Raw genomic sequence first — 19,338 nt, 5'->3', positions numbered from 1 at the left:
TCCATTTTTTTTCTTTTTTTTTTTTTTCCTTCACAAGGAATACAAAAATTTCTGAACTCTTGTCACTAGTGTTTAATGAAAACTAATAGAAACGGACTGTGATGCAGAACACAAAGAATATAATTGCTTTCACAATTACTTAATGCTCCTAAAAAACAAACCATAGGGACTTGTAGTTAAACGTGGCAGATGGAAAAAAAAAAATGACTATACATCCAATCCCTCTCAAACTCCCACTAAGATGACAGTAACAGAAAGAAAAGGCAAACATCAATAAAGACTATGCGAACAAAAGAGGAAACGCGATATTTGAAAGCCAGAGAGCAGGATATGTAATGACTGACTGACCAGGGCAAGCGAAAACTGGAGGGCGAGCGCCAGGAGGGGTGAAGTCGAACTCCAGGATTGATGGGGCCGCAGACGTCTGGAGAGGCTCAGCAATATGGCACTGGCCGCCTCGGAAGGGAGGAACTGGACTGGAACCGGGAGGAGAGGTGAAAAGTCTGTTTAAGGGGTAGATCCACCTAGATCCCCTAGAGTGTCCCTTCCCTACCTCGTGTAAGACAGGAGGTTCATTCTCAAAAGAGGTTAAGCAAGAAGCTCCTGGACTGGGGACCACTGGGCACAGCTGGCACCCCAGGAGACCAAGGGGGCATGTGCAGACCAAACACTGGCATCACCAGCACCACTGTGCTCCTGCTCCTGGATTGCGGGCAGCCGGGCACATGCACTGGCAGGAGAAAGGAGGCTTCCTTTTGAATAAGCTAATCTTCCCAGGAGAAAGTGTCTACAGATACCGTGGCAACTAGGGTGAGCAGAATAGTGTCCGCGTCCTAGTCCCCGAAGTCAGTGAGTGTGTTAATTACATGGCAAAGAAGAATTAAGGTGGCTAATCAGCTGCCTTTGACATACGGGGTGTCCTGGGTGACCTAGGGGGACCCAGCGTAATCACCAGTTTCTTAAAAGTAAAAGAGGGAGGCAGAAGGGGTCAGAGTGATGTGACGTGAAAGGCATGGACCCACCATTGATGGCTTTGAAGATGGAGGAAGGGACCCAAACCCAAAGAATATGAATGGCTTCTAGAGCTGGGAAAAGGATTCTTCCCGAGAGGCTCCAGAAAGGAATGCAGTCCTCCCGACACCTTCTAGTTTTAGCCCAGCGAGACTGTGTCAAACTTCTGACCTCCAGAACTGTAAGGTGGCTTTAAAAAAAATTTTTTTTAAGTTTATTTATTTTGAGAGAGAGAGAAAGAGAGCACAAGCAGGGGAGGGACAGAGAAGGAGAGAGAGAATCCCAGGCAGATGCCACGCGATCAGCGCAGAGCCCAATGTGGGGCTTGAGCCCACAAACTGAGATCACGACCTGAGCCAAAATCAAGAGTTGGAGGCTTAGGGGCACCTGGGAGGCTCAGTCGGTTAAGCATCTGACTTAGGCTCAGGTCATGATCTGATGGTTTATGAGTTTGAGCCCCAAGCCAGACTCTGCGCTGACAGCACGGAGCCTGCTTCTGATCCTGTGTCTCCTTCTCTCTCTGCCCCTCCCCATTCATCCTCTCTCTTTCTCTCTCTCAAAAATAAATAAATAAATAAATAAATAAATAAATAAATAAATAAACAAACATTAAAAAAGAGTCGGACATTTAACCGACTGCATCACCCGGGCACCCCAAATGTGTTGCTTTAAGGGGCCGAATCACTGGGGGCTTCCTACGCTGCAATAGAAAACTAATGCAGATACTAAGGGGGGGCTCCCAATACCAGATCAGTGAATTCCATCAGTTGCAAATCCCACCCATATTCTCTGGGCTGCCGTTAGCTTTTTAGAACATCCAAGGAATAATGGATATGTGAAGGAAATATCTAACATTAAAGGCAAAACAACGAGGAAAGCATTGATGGTCAACCTGGTACTTTCACCTGCTGCTGGAATGCAGGCCTCACCAGAACTGCTCCCGGAAATAGTTTTGGAGGCCCTCACATTACTGCGGGATTCCCTGGTTGTGATTCAGAAAGCAGGGAATTCAGTGCAGAAGTACGTTGAAGGCACACCATGGGTCCAGTCATTGCAGATGACATGTGTCCCCTATTAGAAGGGAACAAAGATTCTTAAGGAAACAATTCTGTTGCTACGTAAAGAGCAGCATAGACTCCAGACACGATGGAGGATGTGCACAAGACAGCTCATACTACTGTGTGAGAGAATCCCTATGATGGGAGAGTCCATGAGAAGGAGCCTAAGAAAGAAGTTCCAAAGAAGAGGTACGAGTCTTCCAAAGTACCTCTGGCTCTGAAGAGAGATCATGAACTTCAGCGGGCACGCTTCCTCAGAGCTCAGGAGCCAGCCAAACCACAATTTTCTGGGAAGATTGTTCAGATAAAGGCAAACTTATTGACCAAGCAGCTAAGTAAAAAGAACAAGGAGAAAGGAAAAAAGAAAAGAAAGAAAAGCCTTCATAAAACAGTTTTAAAAATAAGAGAAAAGTAAGAAAATAAGTGTCTCTGTAAAGGATACCCAACAGGTGTCCCAGAATAAGGTGGAAAATTTATTGGACCCAGCGTCTACAAGCCTACAGCAGGAACAGAAGACCCCCAATGAGATACATCATTGTATTTTTTCAGAAGTCCAGTAATACAGATGATTCCTCTGGAAACTTCTCAAGAAGAAAACCTGATGAGGGACCAAGGATCGGGCATCAGATCCCAGAGGCTTAAAAGCACCTGAACATTTCTGAAGAAAGTAGTTTCCCCATGGAATTTCCATCCAAGTAGGAGAGCTTCTTCAGCCATTCAAAGTCTCAAAAAGGTGCCTCCCATGCACTTGTTTTTCAGGAATCTCCTAGACGTGATGTTCCTCCAAGAAAGAAGACATTCTTAGCCAAGAAACAGGGCATTCTAAATAAACAAGTAGCCAAGGGAAGGGCGGAATGATTACTATGTTGCAGGCCCAAAGAACACCCAGTCCAGATTGGCATAGAAGGACAGAGAGCTCAGAAGGGATGACTCCAAGGGGGTGGTGGAGGGAGAGGCATCCGACAGTTCATCTGTTTCGCTTGCCCTTAGGAGATGCATACTTACTTACTGAAGAGAGTTTCCTTGGAGCTGAATTAGTGGTAAGCACCTTGGAAGACTAAGCAAACAACTCAAAACAAGACAATTATTTACTCTGAGGATCAGAGCAGAAATCCGTACACGTAAAAGAAAATGTAATCCTAGTTTGGTATGAGATCTAGTGAAACGTCCACCGTGACAATAGGGCAAATACTGAACACCGATTTAATCCCAGTTGATGATGCCTGATATGCTCATGGCTGTGCAAAGAGAACAGTGGTGAGGGGCGCAGATGTGTGTATATTCCATTTGTCGCGCTAGATTGTGAGAGTGACCGCAATTGTCTTCTCCCTGTGTCCTTCACAGCGTGAGGCATAGCATCTCCGTCAAGAGGTGGAGTTTATTTTTCCTGCCCTCAAACCCAACTGGCCTTCTGTCGGAATGCAGTGGGGACTACCAGTTCTGAGCCTGGTCCTCAAGAAGCTTCGTGGGCACCTGCGCCTGGGAGCCCTGACCGTCCTCTGTGTGAGCGGGCCCAGCACAGCCTGCCAGGGGATAAGAGGCCCCAGTGGAGTGCGGGAGAGCGACCCCAGCTGAGGCCACTCATGCCGGCCGGCCCCCAGCCAGCCCAGTAACGGGCCACAGCTGCATGAATGAGCTCAGCCAAGTCCAGAAGGATTGCCCAGCCCAGCCCAGCCCAGCCTGGTTCAACTGCTGATCCTCGGCACTGTAAGTACATATATGGGTGCTTTAAGCCAATATGTTTCGAAGTGCTTCGTTGCACTAATTGATGTTGTGCGTATGTGCGTGTGTGTCTACGGGAAGCCATTAATGCACAGACTAAGTTTTCGTGTTCTGTAACGGGGAATCACTACATCTACCTAAGTCTGGAAAATCAAGCCATACAGTGGAAGCAGGTCATTTAGGAACACAGGGACAAAACAGTGAGTAGATTCTCAAGTGGATATCCGAGGGATGTCAGGAGGGGCCAAGCAGAGGACTGTGCTTTTTCATCAGAGGCTTTTTAGAATGGTTTGAGTTTTGAAAATTATGTACACATTTCACTTGTATAAAACTGCCAACCAAGTGGAAACAGAAAAGTAACTGAACTCCCAAGTTATTGATAGTCAGCTGGTGTAGAGTGTTCGCCATTGCCAGTGATAGTCATGTGTTCAACACATGCCCTGGTGGCTAGAGGAATTTCCTGCTAAGACATTCCCACAACCAGCCCCATTTTCCCTTTTGATTAGTATTCAGTCTTCGTGCTCACATACTTGTGGTTAGTACACAGCGGGAGAATTGAAAACAGCACATGGAAAAGTTGGATGCAGGGTCTCAGACACTGCAGGTGTTCTCCAAGCTGGTAGTCTCCATTCTAATGGACGCAACTAAGGACCGCAAACATAAAAATAATGGAATGCTGGCCGCCGCCAAAATCAGGGCATGGAAAAATCAGTCATTAAAAATTATTCTGTGGTATAAAAAAAAAAAAAAGATTATTCTGTGGTAACACTGTTGAATTGGCATGATTAAAAAGTGGAGCAAATCGGGGCGCCTGGGTGGCGCAGTCGGTTAAGCGTCTGACTTCAGCCAGGTCACGATCTCGCGGTCCGTGAGTTTGAGCCCCGCGTCAGGCTCTGGGCTGATGGCTCAGAGCCTGGAGCCTGTTTCCGATTCTGTGTCTCCCTCTCTCTCTGCCCCTCCCCCATTCATGCTCTGTCTCTCTCTGTCCCAAAAATAAATAAACGTTGAAAAAAAAAAAATTAAAAAAAAAAAAAGTGGAGCAAATCACCATTATTCAACATGGAGCAGCGGTGCTATAAAAACCAAACACTCCATACACACGCACGCGTGTGTGCGCGCACACACACGCACACACACACACACACACACACACACTGTGGCAGCAGAAATGGCTGTCGTCGGATGATCAGTCTCTTCTTCCCTGATACTACTCTCTTGCCTTACGTGTATTTTTCTCTTTGCAATTCTTATTATCACGTGTGTTTATGAAATTCTCTCTCCTGTGTTAGGTTGGGAAGAATTAAGCGATACCTAGAAAAGATAACAGAAGGTAAAAGCAAGAATCTAAATACCACGCGATGTGTTTACCAGTCAGAATGGGCTAGGGAATGTCGTAGCAGCGGAAACCCCCGAACCTCTGTGACTTAACATTTCAGGCTACATACCCAACGTTGAGTCTTCAGGAGGACCCTCATTGTGCAAGTCACTCAGGGATCCGTGCTGATCTGTGCTGCCGTGATCGCTTCCTCTCAAAGCTGACCGGAAGTGATGTTCATCGGATGTCATTCGCCATCTTCACAGGGCTCTCTCTGTATTCGAAAGAGGGAGAAAATGCCATTCCGCCATGTGCCCAGAAGGAGAAGTGGGGCATTTGGGACACATTCCAACTCAATCTGGGATTCTTCCTGCTAGTCAACATTTTCATACCTCACCTGGAATATAAACTAGTTATGTTTATTTTTATCCAAAGTGTAGGAACTTTCCCTAGACATGGTTTACCCCAGAAAATTATTGTACTTTGAAGGCAAGATCATGAAGCTGGCTAAAGAGGGAGGGCCTGGGAGGTTATATGAGGTACGAAAGTTATGTAAAGTAATGTGGTTTCCTTTTTCTTCTTCTTGCGGTTTAATGGCACAGCACAGGATTTACAGACCAATACCAGTCTTCCTTAAGTGGTTTCTATAACAAGATAATTTTATTTCACCTAATCACTAACCAATTTACTCTTGCTTCCAAGTGCAGCCTTCTTTTTGCTCAATTTCTGAAGATTGTGAATTTAAGCAAACACCACTTTCTGCCCAGGAAATGACCCAAGGTGGTCTGGAAGTAGAAATGCTAATGCACGAACGAGAAAAACTTATTCATCTAAATCTCAGGGCAACAGTTGTGCTGCCAGCAGGAGAGGTTAAGGTGAGCAGGGCCTATCGATCTAGAGGATCTAAGTACAGGCTTCAGATGAGACATGTGGAACGGGGAAGGAGCAGAGTATGTGTGCACCTCTGGGGACTAAGGAAGGAAACCTATTTTCCAGCAGTTATTTGGGAAGAACCGCAGTGACAGCACTGGGCTTCTCTCTTGCGGAAAGATGGAAACAGAGAAGTAGGGGATCCAGATATTTAGCCACAGACCCAAACCCGTTTGATCTTGCAGCTGCAAATATGTCGTGCATCATATCCAAGTCTGGCTACACCTCTTTGCTGAAAATCCAAACAAGCAGAAGGCTGAAATAATCAGAACTCGTTACCGCATTGGAGGAAGAAAACACGCATGGCAACTAAACCAGTTGAAATCAGGAACACGTTCAGAAGAAAGGCAGATCCAGAACGTTACAGGGTTGGGACTGATTTCAGCCCATTTCTTAACCTCTCTAAAACACATGGCACATTCAGGCAGGAATAAACTCCACCAGGATGAACCACTTACCTGACTTCGGTCATTTTGAAATCTGAAATCCGTATTATGGAAGGTTCCAACTCGCCTGAATTATAAGTAACGTGGTCTTCAACGTGGGACCTAATGAGATCTGTTGTGAAGATTTGTTGGGAATATTCATACCCGCGAGTATATGCCGTAAACTTCCAACCATCTATTATGGGTCCTGAGAGCACCTTTCATTCCTCCCTCATTAGCATGCTGGTAACATAAGACAACCAGGATGCTATTGACCTCAGCCCCCTTATTTTATTTTTATTTATTTATTTATTTATTTATTTATTTATTTATTTATATGTTTTACTTAAATTTTCATTTTGTTTTTTTTAAGTTTATCTTATTTATTTTGAGAGAGAAACAGCATGAGTGGCGGAGGGGCAGAGAGAGAGGGAGAGAGACAGAACCCCAGGCAGGTTCCACACTGCCGGCGCAGAGCCTGATGCGGGACTCGAACTCACAAGCTGTGAGATCGTAACCTGAGTCAAATCCGAGAGTCAGATACTTAACCCACTGAGCCACCCAGGCGCCCCCAGATAAGTGTTCTTCTCATCCCTTTCCCCTGTTTCACCCATCCCCCCCAACAACCTTCCCTCTGGGAACCATCTATGTGTTCTCTGTAGTCAAGATGCTTCTGGCCTCAGGCCCTTTATATTGCAAATGGCAGCTTACTGCTTGTAGATTACTATATCATATATATGCCATCATATAGATATAGATTTGTCACTTGTTCACTTTAAGCTCCTTTTGTACTTGTTGAATTGATTTTTTAGATCAGGGTTTGTCAACCATGGTGCTAGACATTTTCGATGGGTAATTCTTTGTAATGGAGTGGAGGCTGTCCTATGAGTGAGAAGATGTTCAGCAGCATCCCAGGCCTCTACCAAGCAGATGTCAGTGATGCCAGTGTGACAAACAAAAATGCCTCCAGACATTGCCAATGTCCCTTGGGGGCCAAAATCACTCCCATTTTTTTTTAAATTGCCAGCATTTTTTTGGAGTGAATATTTTTTTTTTAACGTTCACCTATTCCTTTTGAGAGAGAGAGAGCATGCGCGCATGCGCAGGGGAGGGGCAGAAGGAGAGAGAGAATCCCAAGCAGGCTCCACACTGAGCCCTACATGGGACTTGATCCCACAAACCATGAGACCATGACCTGAGTCAAAATCAAGAGTCAGACACTTAACCAACTGAGCCACCCAGGTGCCCTGCCAAAATCACTCTCATTTGAGAAGCCCCAGGGTAGACCACTTCTGTCCAACAGAAACATAATGCAATTCGTAAGTGTGAGCCTCAGAAGTGATTTTATTTATTTTTAAAATTTTTTAAGGTTTATTTATTTATGTATTTTATATTATTTATTTTTGAGAGAGAGACACCACGAGCAGGGAAGGAGCAGAGAGAGAGGGAGACACAGACGCCGAAGCAGGCTCCAGGCTCTGAGCTGTCAGCATGGAGCCCGATGTGGGGCTCGAACTCATTAACCATGAGATCATGACCTGAGCCGAAGTGAGACATTTAACCGACTGAACCACCCAGGCACCCCCTTAGAAGTAATTTTAAATTTGCTAGTGGCTACATTAAACAAAAGCAAGAGCGTGCCCCTCCCCCACTCTCTGTGTCTCTCTCTCAAAATAAATAAACATTAAAAAAAAGTAAAAAGAAGCAAAATGAATTGTAATGATTTTTAATTTAACCATATATATTCAAAATATTATTTTAATATGTAACAATGTAAAAATTATTCATGACATCTTTTCCATAGTTGTTTTTCTTTATTTTCTTACCAAATCTGTGAAATTTGGTGTGGATTTTGTACTCACATCACACCTCAACTTGGACAAGTGCTCAGTTGTCACATGTGGCTAATGGCTGTCTACCAACAGGACAGCACAGGACTAGATGGCCGTTATGGACTGTGAGTTTGTGTCCCTCCAAGATTCCTATGTTGAGGATGCAGTTCCAAGATGGCAGCATAGGAAGCTCCTGAACTCACTTCTTCCCATGGACATGAAACATCTACAGCCACATATAGAACATTTCCTTCTGGAAAGAACCTGAGAACTAGCTGAATGGCTACTCCACAATGAAGGATAAAAGGGCCACATCGAGACCAGTAAAAAAGACAGAGATGCACTTTTACCAAAAACCCGAACCCCTACTGCAGCAACCCACTGACAGAGGGGCCTTACAAATATGGAACTCCCCCTTGAAGAGTTCTTCGTGCCCCACGTCAAGCACACCCAACCCTTGGGACATGCACTAGAGAGGCAAACCCCCAAAGTCTGGCTTTGAAAAACCAATGGGACTTACTATATCCAGGAGAACCACAGGGCTATAGCAAATAATGTGCCCACTCTTAACTCATATGCAGACTCATTTGTCCCAGGACCCAGTGCAAAAGCAGCAGTTTGAAAAGAGCCCAGACCATATGCGAAGGAGATTCATTTGGCATCTGCCAGAGGAGCAAAAGCCTGTTGGGAAACTCTTCAGGGTTGGATAGCTGACAGGCACTATTTTTACAGTCTCTCTCTACCTTGCTAGGACCCATGTTGGCAGGCACCATGGTTACAGTTTCCCTTTACCTTGCTAGTGCCCATGCTGGAGGGAGCCATTTTTGCGTGCTCACTCTAATTTGCTAGCACGTCCTTGTGAACCCATCAGAGGTAGTGGGTAAGTTCCCCTCCACTGAACTGCTGCCCAGGTTCCCAGTGGGCAAGCACGCCACCTTCCCGGAGCCAGCAGGCATATGCAGCCCACACAGGGGATGCCTCCTGATTGTGAGGGTCTGGTGGCCATGGAGGATTGTGTTTTTGGGCCCCACGCATGTGAACAATTGGACAGATGATTGGAGAGACAATCAAGAATTTGGGCAAGGTTAAATGATAAGGTTCATCATCTATACAGGACCACCCCTTCAAGACTGGGAAAGATGGCCGTTTTGCCTAACACATACAAATAAACACAGAGAGTCAAGCAAAACGAAGGAACAAAGGAATACCTGCCAAATGAAAGAATAAGATAAAACCCCAGGAAAAAAATACCTTGGATGTGGAGTGTCTGGGTTGCTCAGTCGGCTAAGCATCAAACTCCTGATTTTGGCTCAGGTCATGATCTCAGGATCATGAGATAAAGCTCCATAATGGGTGTGGAGCCTGCTCAAGATTCTCTCTCTCCCTCTACTGCTGGTGCTCTCTTTCTAAAAACAAACAAACAAAAACCAAAATCTCGATGAAACAGATAAATTAATCTACATGATATAGAATACAAAGTAATGGTCATAAAGATGCTCACTGAATTGGGGAAAAGAATGGACGGACACAGAGAGAACTTCAACAAAGAGTTAGAAAATATATTAAAGTACCAAAGATAAGTCACAGAGCAGAAGATTACAATAACTGAACTGAAATATACACTAGAGCAGTTCAACAGCAGACTAGAAGAAGCAGAAGAAAGAATCAATGATCTGGAAGACAGGGAAGTGGAATTCACCCAAATAGAGCAACAAAAAGGACAACAACAACAAAAAAAAATTAAAAAGTTCAGATACCTTAAAGGACCTTCAGGACAACATCGAGTAGGGTAATATTTGCATTATAGAAGTCCCAGAAGGAGAAGAGAGAGAGAATGGGGCAGAAAACTCATTTGAAGAAATAATGGCTGAGAACTTCCCTAACCTGGAGAAGGAAACAGACATTCAGATTCAGTAATCCTAGAGAGTTCCAAATAACATGAATCCAAAAAGACCTACACCAAGACATATTACAATTAAAATGTCCAAAGATAAAGAAAAAACCTTAAAGGCAGCAAGAGAAAAACAACTTATTACATACAAGGGAACCCCTGTAAGACTGTCATTAGATTTTTCAGCAGAAACTTTACCGGCCAGAAGGGAGTGGCATGATAAATTAAAGTACTGAAAGGAAAAAAACTTCCAATCAAGAGAACTTTACCTGGCAAAGTTATCATTCAGAATTGAAGGGCAGACACAGAGTTTTCCAGACAGGCAAAAGCTAAAAAGAGTTCATCATCACTAAACCAGCCTTACAAGAAATGTTAGAAATTCTTTAAGCAGAAAAGAAAGGGCACTGGTTGGTAATAAGAAAAAATATGAAAGTAAAAATCTCATTGGTAAAGGCAAATATCTATATTTAAAGGAAAGGAGGTTAATTATAATGTTACTATGAAATTTAAAGGACAAAGTAGTAAAAATGTTAACTATAGTAATTAGCTGAAGGATACACAAATTTAAAAAGATGTAAAATGTGAAATCAAAAACAGAACATGGGATGGGGAGGGTAAAAATGCAGAGCTTTAAAATGCATTCAAATTTAACTTGATATCAACTTAAAATAGACTGATCTGTGTGTATATTGGCGCGCACACACACACACACACACACACATATACGTGAGCCTCATGGTAACCACAAATTCATAACCTATAATAGATGCACAAAAGATAGGGGCACCTGGGTGGCTCAGTCAGTTAAGTGGCAGACTTCAGCTCAGGTCATGATTTCACATTTCATGAGTTTGAGCCCCATGTCGGGCTCTGTGCTGACAGTTCAGAGTCTGGATGGAGCCTGCTTCAGATTCTGTGTCTCCCTCTCTCTCTCTGCCCCTCCCCTGCTCATGCTCTGTTTCTCTCTGTCTCTATCTCTCAAAAATAAATAAAAATTAAAAAAAAAGATCTGTGCAAACTATGTTTAAAAAAAACAAAAACAAGATAAAGAGAAAGGGGTGCCTGGGTGATTTAGTCAGTTGAGTGTCTGACTCTTGATATCAGCTCAGGTCATGATTCCAGGGTCATGGGATTGAGCCCCACATCAGGCTCCATACTGAGAATGGAACCTGCTTAGGATTCTCTCTCTCTCTCTCTCTCTCTCTCTCTCTCTTTCTCTTTCTCTCTCCCTCTTTTCCTCTCTCCCACTTGTACTCCCTCTCTCTAAACAAAAATGATAATGAGAGAAGAACCTAAGCACAACAGTACAGAAAGCCATCAAACCACAGGGGAAGAAAGCAAGAGAAGAAAAAAGGAACAGAGTAGCTCCACAAAATAGCCATAAAGTAACTATCAATAATTATTTTAATTATTATTAAATTATTAAATTAATTATTAAGCTAAATTATTAAAATAATTATCAATAATGAGTTTAAGTGTAAAAGGACTAAATTCTCCAATCAAAAGGCATAGAGTGGCTGAATAGATAAAAAAGACAAGCCTCATCTATATGTTATTTACAAGAGGTGGAAGGACACACACACAGGCTAAAAGTGAAGGGATGGAAAAAGATGTTTCATGCAAATGGAAACCAAAAGATGGCTGGGGTAGCTAAATTTATATCAGACAAAATACACTTTAAAGCAAAAGCTGTAGGGGTGCCTGGGTGGCTCAGTCAGTTAGATATCTGACTTTGGCTCAGATCATGATCTCGCAGTTCACTGGTTTGAGCCCCACATCAAGCTCTGTGCTGACAGCTCAGAGCCTGGAGCCTGCATCAGACACAATTCCATGTCTCCCTCTCTCTCTGCCCCTCCCCTGTTCATGCTGTCTCTCTCTATCTCTCAAAAATAAATTAAAAAAAAAACATTAAATTTTAAAGCAAAGGCTATAATAAAAGACAAAGATGGGCATTACGTAACAAAAAGGGGTTAATCCAACAAGAGATATTACATTTGGAAATACTTATGCATCCAACATAGGATCATCCAAACATATATAAGCAAATCTTAGCAGACCTAAAGGTAAAAAATGACAGCAATACAATAATAGTAGGAAACTTAAATACCCTACTCACATTAATGTATAGATCATCTAAACAGAAAATCAATAAGGAAACATCAGTCTTAAATGACACATTAGACCAGATGGACTTAATAGATATATATAAAACATCCCATCCAAAGCAGCAGAATATACATTCTTCTTAAGTGCACATGGAATGTTCTCTAGAATAGATCACATGCTAGGCCACAAAACAAGTCTTGATACATTTAAGAATACTGAAATCATATTAAGCATCTTTTCTGACTACAATGGTATGGAACTAGAAATCAATTATAAAAAGAAGACTGGAAAAATCATGAATATTTGGAGATTAAGCTGCATGCTGTTGAATAATCTATAGATCAAGAAATCAAAGGAGAAAAGAAAAAAAAAAACCTTGAGACAAATGAAAATGGAAATACAATATATCAGAGTCTATGAGATGAAGCAAAAGCAATTCTAAGAGGGAAGTTCATAGTGATGCAGGCCTACCTTAAGAAACAAGAGAAATCTCAAATGAACTGGATACCTAAAAGAATTAGATAAAGAAGAACAAATGAATCCCCATGTTAGTAGAAGGAAGGAAATAATGAAGTTCAGTGTGGAAATAAATGAAATAGAGACGAAAAGGACAATTAAAAAGATCAGTGAAACTAAGAGCTAGTTCTTTGATAAGATAAACAAAATGGGAAAATCTTTAGCCAGATTCACAAAATGAAAGAGAGAGGGCTTGAATAAAATCAGAAATTAGAGAGGAGAAATTACAACTGATACCACAGAAGTGCAAAGGATTGTAAAAGACCTATGAACAATTATAAGCCAACAAATTGGACAATGTAGAAGAAATGGATAAATCCCTGGAAACATACAGTCTTCCAAAAGAGAATAATGAAGAAAGAGAAAAACTAAATAAACCAATTGCTAGTGAGGAGACTGAATCTGTAATCAATATTCTCCCAAAAAACATTAGTCCAGGACCAAGACAGGACCAAGTCATCAGTGAATTCTACCAAAAATTCAAAGAAGGTTAATACCTATCATTCTCAAACTCTTCTAAAAAACTGAAGAGGTAGGAATGCTCCCAAATGCATTTTATGAAATCAGCATTACACTGATACCCAAACCAGAAAAGGATACCACAATAAGAGAAAATTACAGGCCAATATCCCTTAGAAACATATATGTAAAAATCCTCAACAAGATCTTAGCAAACCAAATTCAACAAATACATCAGAACAAATGGTATTCAACAAACACACCATGATTAAGTCGGATTTATTCCAGGAATACAAGGATGGTTCAACATCTGCAAATCCATCAACATGATACACCGCATTAACAAAGGATGAAAATTCTAGGATCATCTCAATAGCTGCACAAAATTAATATGGTGAAACTCTAACCCATGAGGAATGGTATTAGCCAGTGAGTTTGGGAGGTAATTATGTTTAAACGAGGCCATGAGGATGAAGGCCCCATGAAGGGGATTAGTGTCCTTCCAGGGAGGGACTGGAGCTTGCTCTGTCAGCCATGTGAGGGTACAACAAGAAGACTGCTATTTGCAAACACAAGGAGTGCTCCTACCAGACATCCAAAAGCCTTAATCTTGGATGTCAGCCTCCAGAACTGTGAGAAATAAATGTTTGTTGTGTAGGCCACCAGTGGCTTAGACAAATATGTGTGCACCCATGCATGATGCCTTTTCCCCATTGACTGTGTCTTCTTACACGTTGTCATGATGGAAAGGCAGAGAGGACTCACGTATTCCCATTTAGTCACTTCATGCCAATTTTGTGTGCGTGCATTTGCACTTAAAGAATTGGCACAATGAGGGGCACCTGGGTGGCTCAGTTGGTTAAGCGTCCGACTTCAGCTCAGGTCATGATCTCATAGTCTGTGAGTTCGAGCCCCACGTCAGGCTCTGTGCTGACAGCTCAGAGCCTGGAGCCTGCTTCAGATTCTGTGTCTCCCTCTCTCTCTGCCCCTTCCCCGCTCATGTTCTGTCTCTCTCTGTCTCAAAAATAAATAAAAACATTAAAAAAAAAAAAAGAATTGGCACAATGAGAACTAAAGTCATGACTGACCATCCACCATGCTCTTTGGTTTATCACAAAAAAATTATATTCAGGCTGTGTTTACTGTTAAATACATTATATGAAATGGTAAACATCCTAATTACCCGTGTATCACAATGCTAGATTAATTAAAGTTCTCTACCAAACATTCGGGAGGAATATTAAGTTTGTGATTTTGTTGTTTTTTGCCGTTGTATTCGGTTTTCAGAGGAATCCTATTATAACAGTGGTTAATAGAACTGTGTGCAGCAAAGAAGATAAAAGAAACTTCTTTGATAGCCATTCTTCCCTGTAGGGAGCGTTTTTTCATTCAAGACTACCATTATAGAGAATGGAAACAGGCCTCAGAGTAAGACTTGAATATTGAACTAGTGTAGCTGGGTCTGTTTCTTCCGGGGTAAGAACGATCTCCTCTTTGTATATATTTCCCTTTGTATTGTTTCATTCACAAATCTTCTTGCCCTGACAACCATCTCCATAAACACTGCTGAGATGATGACTAAGACACCCGCAGCCCAAATTATTTCTCTTTAATTTTTTTCATTCTAAAACAGAGTGTTCTTGAGACCTTTTAGTAGTAGTTGCTGCTTTCCAAACCTGCAAGATTATCAAAATCCTTTGGAGGGAGCTGTTTAAAAGACTAAGGGCCCAGAAAATGTAGAAAATTTATATATTTATTTATAATTTATATTTATATATATATTTATTATTATGTATTTATTATTTATATATAAATAAATAAAAATAAGAGGATGATGAGAAACAGGAAATAAAAAGCAATACAGAAGTGTGTCAGGCAGTTGATTAGTAAACATATGTTATTTTTCTGGAAAAAGAAGTCTGAAAAGACTCCACCCCCAGAAGTCATATTTCACTAGCTCTAGTGTGGGCCCTGATCGTTGCATGTTTTTAAACCTCATGGGCGATTTTTAAGGATCAACCATATTTGGGAACCAGTGGTTTAATTTCCTGTATGAATCAAAAGAGGTGGTATATGATAGGGAGTCTTATCCTAAGATCCTTTGTTTTCCTTCTGTGAGCCTTTCTCTGGGCTAAGATCTTGTCCAGTGGTAGGTGGTACATGAGGTCAATGAGAAGTACTTTGAGCTCGAAGTGAAGACAGCCAGATTTGATTTTATCTGTTAGTAACAATCCCTTTTCAAACACCTCGTCTATTCTTGCGATGAGTTTTTTTCTGCCTACAAAATAGATTTTGTAAGCAATGATCCTTCATGTTGGTTGCAAATGTGATTTGAAATGTATTTAGGCTGCAGGGGTACATGGATGAAAACCGCTATGGTTATTCATTGGCATATAAAACAAAAGATCAAATTTGCTTCTCAGTACTTACCCCCAAACATGTTTTTTCTACTTTATTCACTGATAGAAGATCCCTTGTATTGTTCCCATAAGAAATCATCCTAAGACTGAGTTGATGGAGATACAGACCCAGTAGGACCACAGCTATATAATATATACAATAAAGATAGGCGCAAATACACATGGTTTCTCTGATCGCCAGTAAAATCTCAAATTAATGTAAAATTCATCCCATAAAGTCATTTCTTATTGTTTCATAGTATATTTTCAAATATGTCTTTTTTTCTTATTTGGATGATATTTCACATTTAACGCACAGAAATTTAAAGCATTCTTTCATCAATATTTTCTAAATAATAAGACTAATTTCAATGAGACATAAAAAGAAAACTGTGGTTAATAACTAAGTATGAAAACATGGCTAGCTAGAATTAATCTGCATATGTAAACTTAATTAACATTTATTTTATTCAAATCGAGTAATTTGCATAAATTTTGAAGGGAATTTACGTTCTGGCATATTTTCATTTTGTGAAAGCTCAGATGCTTTATGAATATCACAATGGCTTCAAACAGTTATTATTCTGAGATAATCAGGATGTTATGATAGCTCAATTTTTGTGGTGAATTTATTTTCATGGATAGCCATTATTATGTAATCCATCAAGTAACACTTAGGATTTGTCTTCAGAGACAACTTTTCTATCCATACAAAATCTTGATGATCTAGAAAGATTGAACGTAGTATCACCCAACGTTGAGTTGTGTTGCCGAGAGGATACTTCTCTGATGAGTTTCTTATCTGTCATGAGCAGTGGCACACATGTGGAAACCATCTCAGCTCTAAGCCAGCTCCATATGCATCTTGTAAAATACCACCCTCTGAGGCAGTGGAGAAAAGCTCTCTATTCCCATCTCCACCCTGTTTCCTGCAACTTCTGTGAAGTCACAGAACTTGGGGAGGAAACAGTGGCGCTTCCTGGCCTAGATTTATCACCATCTGGGAACCACAATGAGATGCCTGGTGATGCCACCACCACTTTAATCTGCCACATTCTGGGAAATTCACCACCCACGGGGTGACTCTAGCCAATTCAAGTCACCTCATCCACTGGGAAGAGGAAGAGAAGAGAAATAATGGGGAAGGAGTCTTGCTCAGAAACCTCCCAGCCTGCTTCTATTTGCCACCACATCCTGTGCTAACATTCCTCAGGCTGACTTCCAAGGCCATTGCTGATTTGGCCCCGCCCTGCCAATTTCTCTCCAGAGCCAAATTGGCCCCCATGATCCACAAACAGAGTCATCTCAGCCTCGGTCTTCACTGAGATTCTTGCTCTTCCCCATGATCCTTCCAGGTGGGACGGCCCAAGTGTCAAATCTCCGAGAAATCGTCCCTGATTCCTCCAGCTTATAATACCTACTACCGTTCCTCCCCTCTGACCTCACAATTTCACCCATAACAAGTCATTTAGAACCTAATTAGGAGCTAGCATGTGCCGTCCTTTGTGTCATGAGTGAACTTTAATTCCCCAGTTAGCATAACTTTTGTGACTAATGTCTATTTGCTAAACTCTCCTCACTCTCCCTTTCCTCACCCAGTGGGATGGACACTCAGTAGCCATCAAGTGCTCAGTCCACTAATAGATGTTCAATAATTCATAAGATCTTAGAGTTGGAACTTTTAAATTCAGCTAGTAGGTGGGCAAATGAACTCTGCTGTATTAGAGAACCATTTCCATAGCCCTTCCGTCTTTCCTTCCATCCTTCCATCCAGTTTTCCTTCCTTCCTTCCTTCCCCTAATCCTTACTTTCTTCTTTCCACCCTTTCCTTCATCCTCTGGTCCCTCCCTCTTTCCTTCCTTCCCTAGCCTCCACATGCTTGCAGAGTTGATAGCTCTTCAACTATGACTTTTATCAATGTATTCATTTAACCAGAATTCTCAGACACCTACTGAAAGGTGGACCGTGTTAGGCTATGGAGATGTAAAAGTAACTACAACCTGGCTAGGTCTCTTGGAAAAGACAAACCAGTGATACAATGTGGAAAGAATTAAGCTGAGGAGACACTTAAAACTGCAGAGAGCAACTCCCTCCCTCTGAAGGCCACAGCTTTGCAGCCCTGTGAGGTCAAAACAGATGGTTACTGAGGTTTAACTCTCATTGATCCAATTGTGGAGATTTGCTACAAATTCTTAGGAAGAAAATGACTAAGGTTGACTTAAATTCATACAGAGAGTTTGCACATTATACCAGTTATGTCCTAAGAGCTCATTGCTAAGAATATTCTTTGGAACTTTAGGACACCTTTTTCAAATTCAAACACAGTTTTGCATAGTGATTCTGTCCTTGGGCTACACATGAAAGCTGGTTATATCCACTGTGTACCTGAAGTTTAGCACAGCATAATATTAATGCTATAAAATCTAACCAGATGTAAATGGATTTTTTTCAGAAAGCAGCAGAGCTCCACATCTGTCCACTGGGACCATGGCAACCCGCCCCCTCTCACCTGCTTCTCCGTGCTCCCCTTACCCTACCATTCAAGAAGGAGGGGGTACCCTCTTTCCCTGTTCCCTCCATGCAAACTACATGGGGATAAGTGATCATCCAGCCTCTCCCATGGTGGCTGGGAGTGAGGCTTCCTGGAGGAGCATGGAGAACACGGGGGCAGGTTAAGAGAGCTCTGTGTACCGCAGCCACATTTCGTCAGTTGGAAATGGAGATAAGCAGTGTGACAGAAGGTTTTTGGATATTCCCCTGGTAGGAGAGGCAGTCTGGGAGATGATGATTTGTCACCAAGTTCTGGAATTTCTCAGACCTTTTACCCCCTCCTGGGCTTAGACGAGGATTAGAGAGAGTGTATATAAGGTTTCTACTTATGGGCGAATGACAGTTCTGAGTAAGTTTAGTATTTACTGAGAGCTTACTCTTACTAGGAGAGAATAATGAGATACTATTCGATAGGGCTTCTTATTCAATGTCACTTTTAATTCTCACAGCACCCCAGGGGGCTGTTCTAGCCCATTTACGGATGAGAAACGGAGACAGAAGGTTAAGGAAGGCCACCCAGTAAATAAGGACAAAGCTGAGGTTCACAACTGGGCAGTCTGAGGCCGGAGCCCAGCACCCTGGCTTTTGCTATTATTGCTCGTAGGGTCAGTAGAACAGACACCCGGAACAGAGGCCGTCATGGAAAGCTCCAGACATGTGCTTTGGTAGTTTCCAGTGGGTGGGCTGAGGAGAGGGGCCGGAGGATGACGCGTGAAAGCGGACAAGGGGCGGTGGGAGGACCAAGACCGCTGGGGGCCAGCACCACCCGTCTGCAGTCTCTGCTCGCCCACGCCCACCCACTCACACACCTGCTTGGGGCCGCGTGAGCTCTGAGGCACCCCCTTCTCTCCCGCTCCACTGGCCCATTATGGGACTTGCCGTGTTCACTTGCACACCTGTCGGAAGCCGGGGCTCCTTTCTGCCTCGACCTCCCCCCCCCCCCCCCCCGGTTGTCTTATGTTGCCGCCCTGAGAGCAAACACAGAAGCAGCTCGGGGCTTCGCCCCCCCCCCCCCCCCCACGCCCTTGCCCTGCAACTTCAACCTCAACCCGGGACAGAGATAGATGCGTGAGATGATAGGTTAGGTTATTCCCAAACACCATTGTCTATAGTAAAAATTACCG

General features: G+C 42.5%; 1 protein-coding gene across 7 annotated transcripts in view; it reads left to right on the top strand.

The window, feature by feature from the left end:
* The first annotated feature begins 2,223 nt into the window (after nt 1-2,223).
* Nucleotides 2,224-19,338, top strand: part of LOC147580701 (uncharacterized) — a 550,245-nt gene continuing 533,130 nt past the window's right edge. For 4 of the 7 annotated variants that reach the window (XR_015251012.1, XR_015251013.1, XR_015251015.1 and 1 more), the window contains exon 1: nt 2,249-3,776. Coding sequence is in view for 1 of the 7 variants with exons in the window: in XM_086706139.1 (XP_086562265.1) it covers nt 3,701-3,776 (76 nt within the window). In the remaining 6 variants the exon portion in view is untranslated. Of the gene's footprint in view, nt 3,777-19,338 lie in introns of all 7 variants that reach the window. The other 3 variants (XR_015251021.1, XM_086706139.1, XR_015251017.1) reach the window with 3 other exon arrangements.

The sequence above is a fragment of the Puma concolor genome, chromosome B2 (assembly GCF_028749965.1).
Source record: "Puma concolor isolate L17-30 chromosome B2, mPumCon1.1.hap2, whole genome shotgun sequence".
Lineage (NCBI taxonomy): Eukaryota > Metazoa > Chordata > Mammalia > Carnivora > Felidae > Puma > Puma concolor.
The sequence above is the reverse complement of the archived record's forward strand: the minus strand, read 5'-3'. Positions and strand labels throughout refer to the sequence as shown.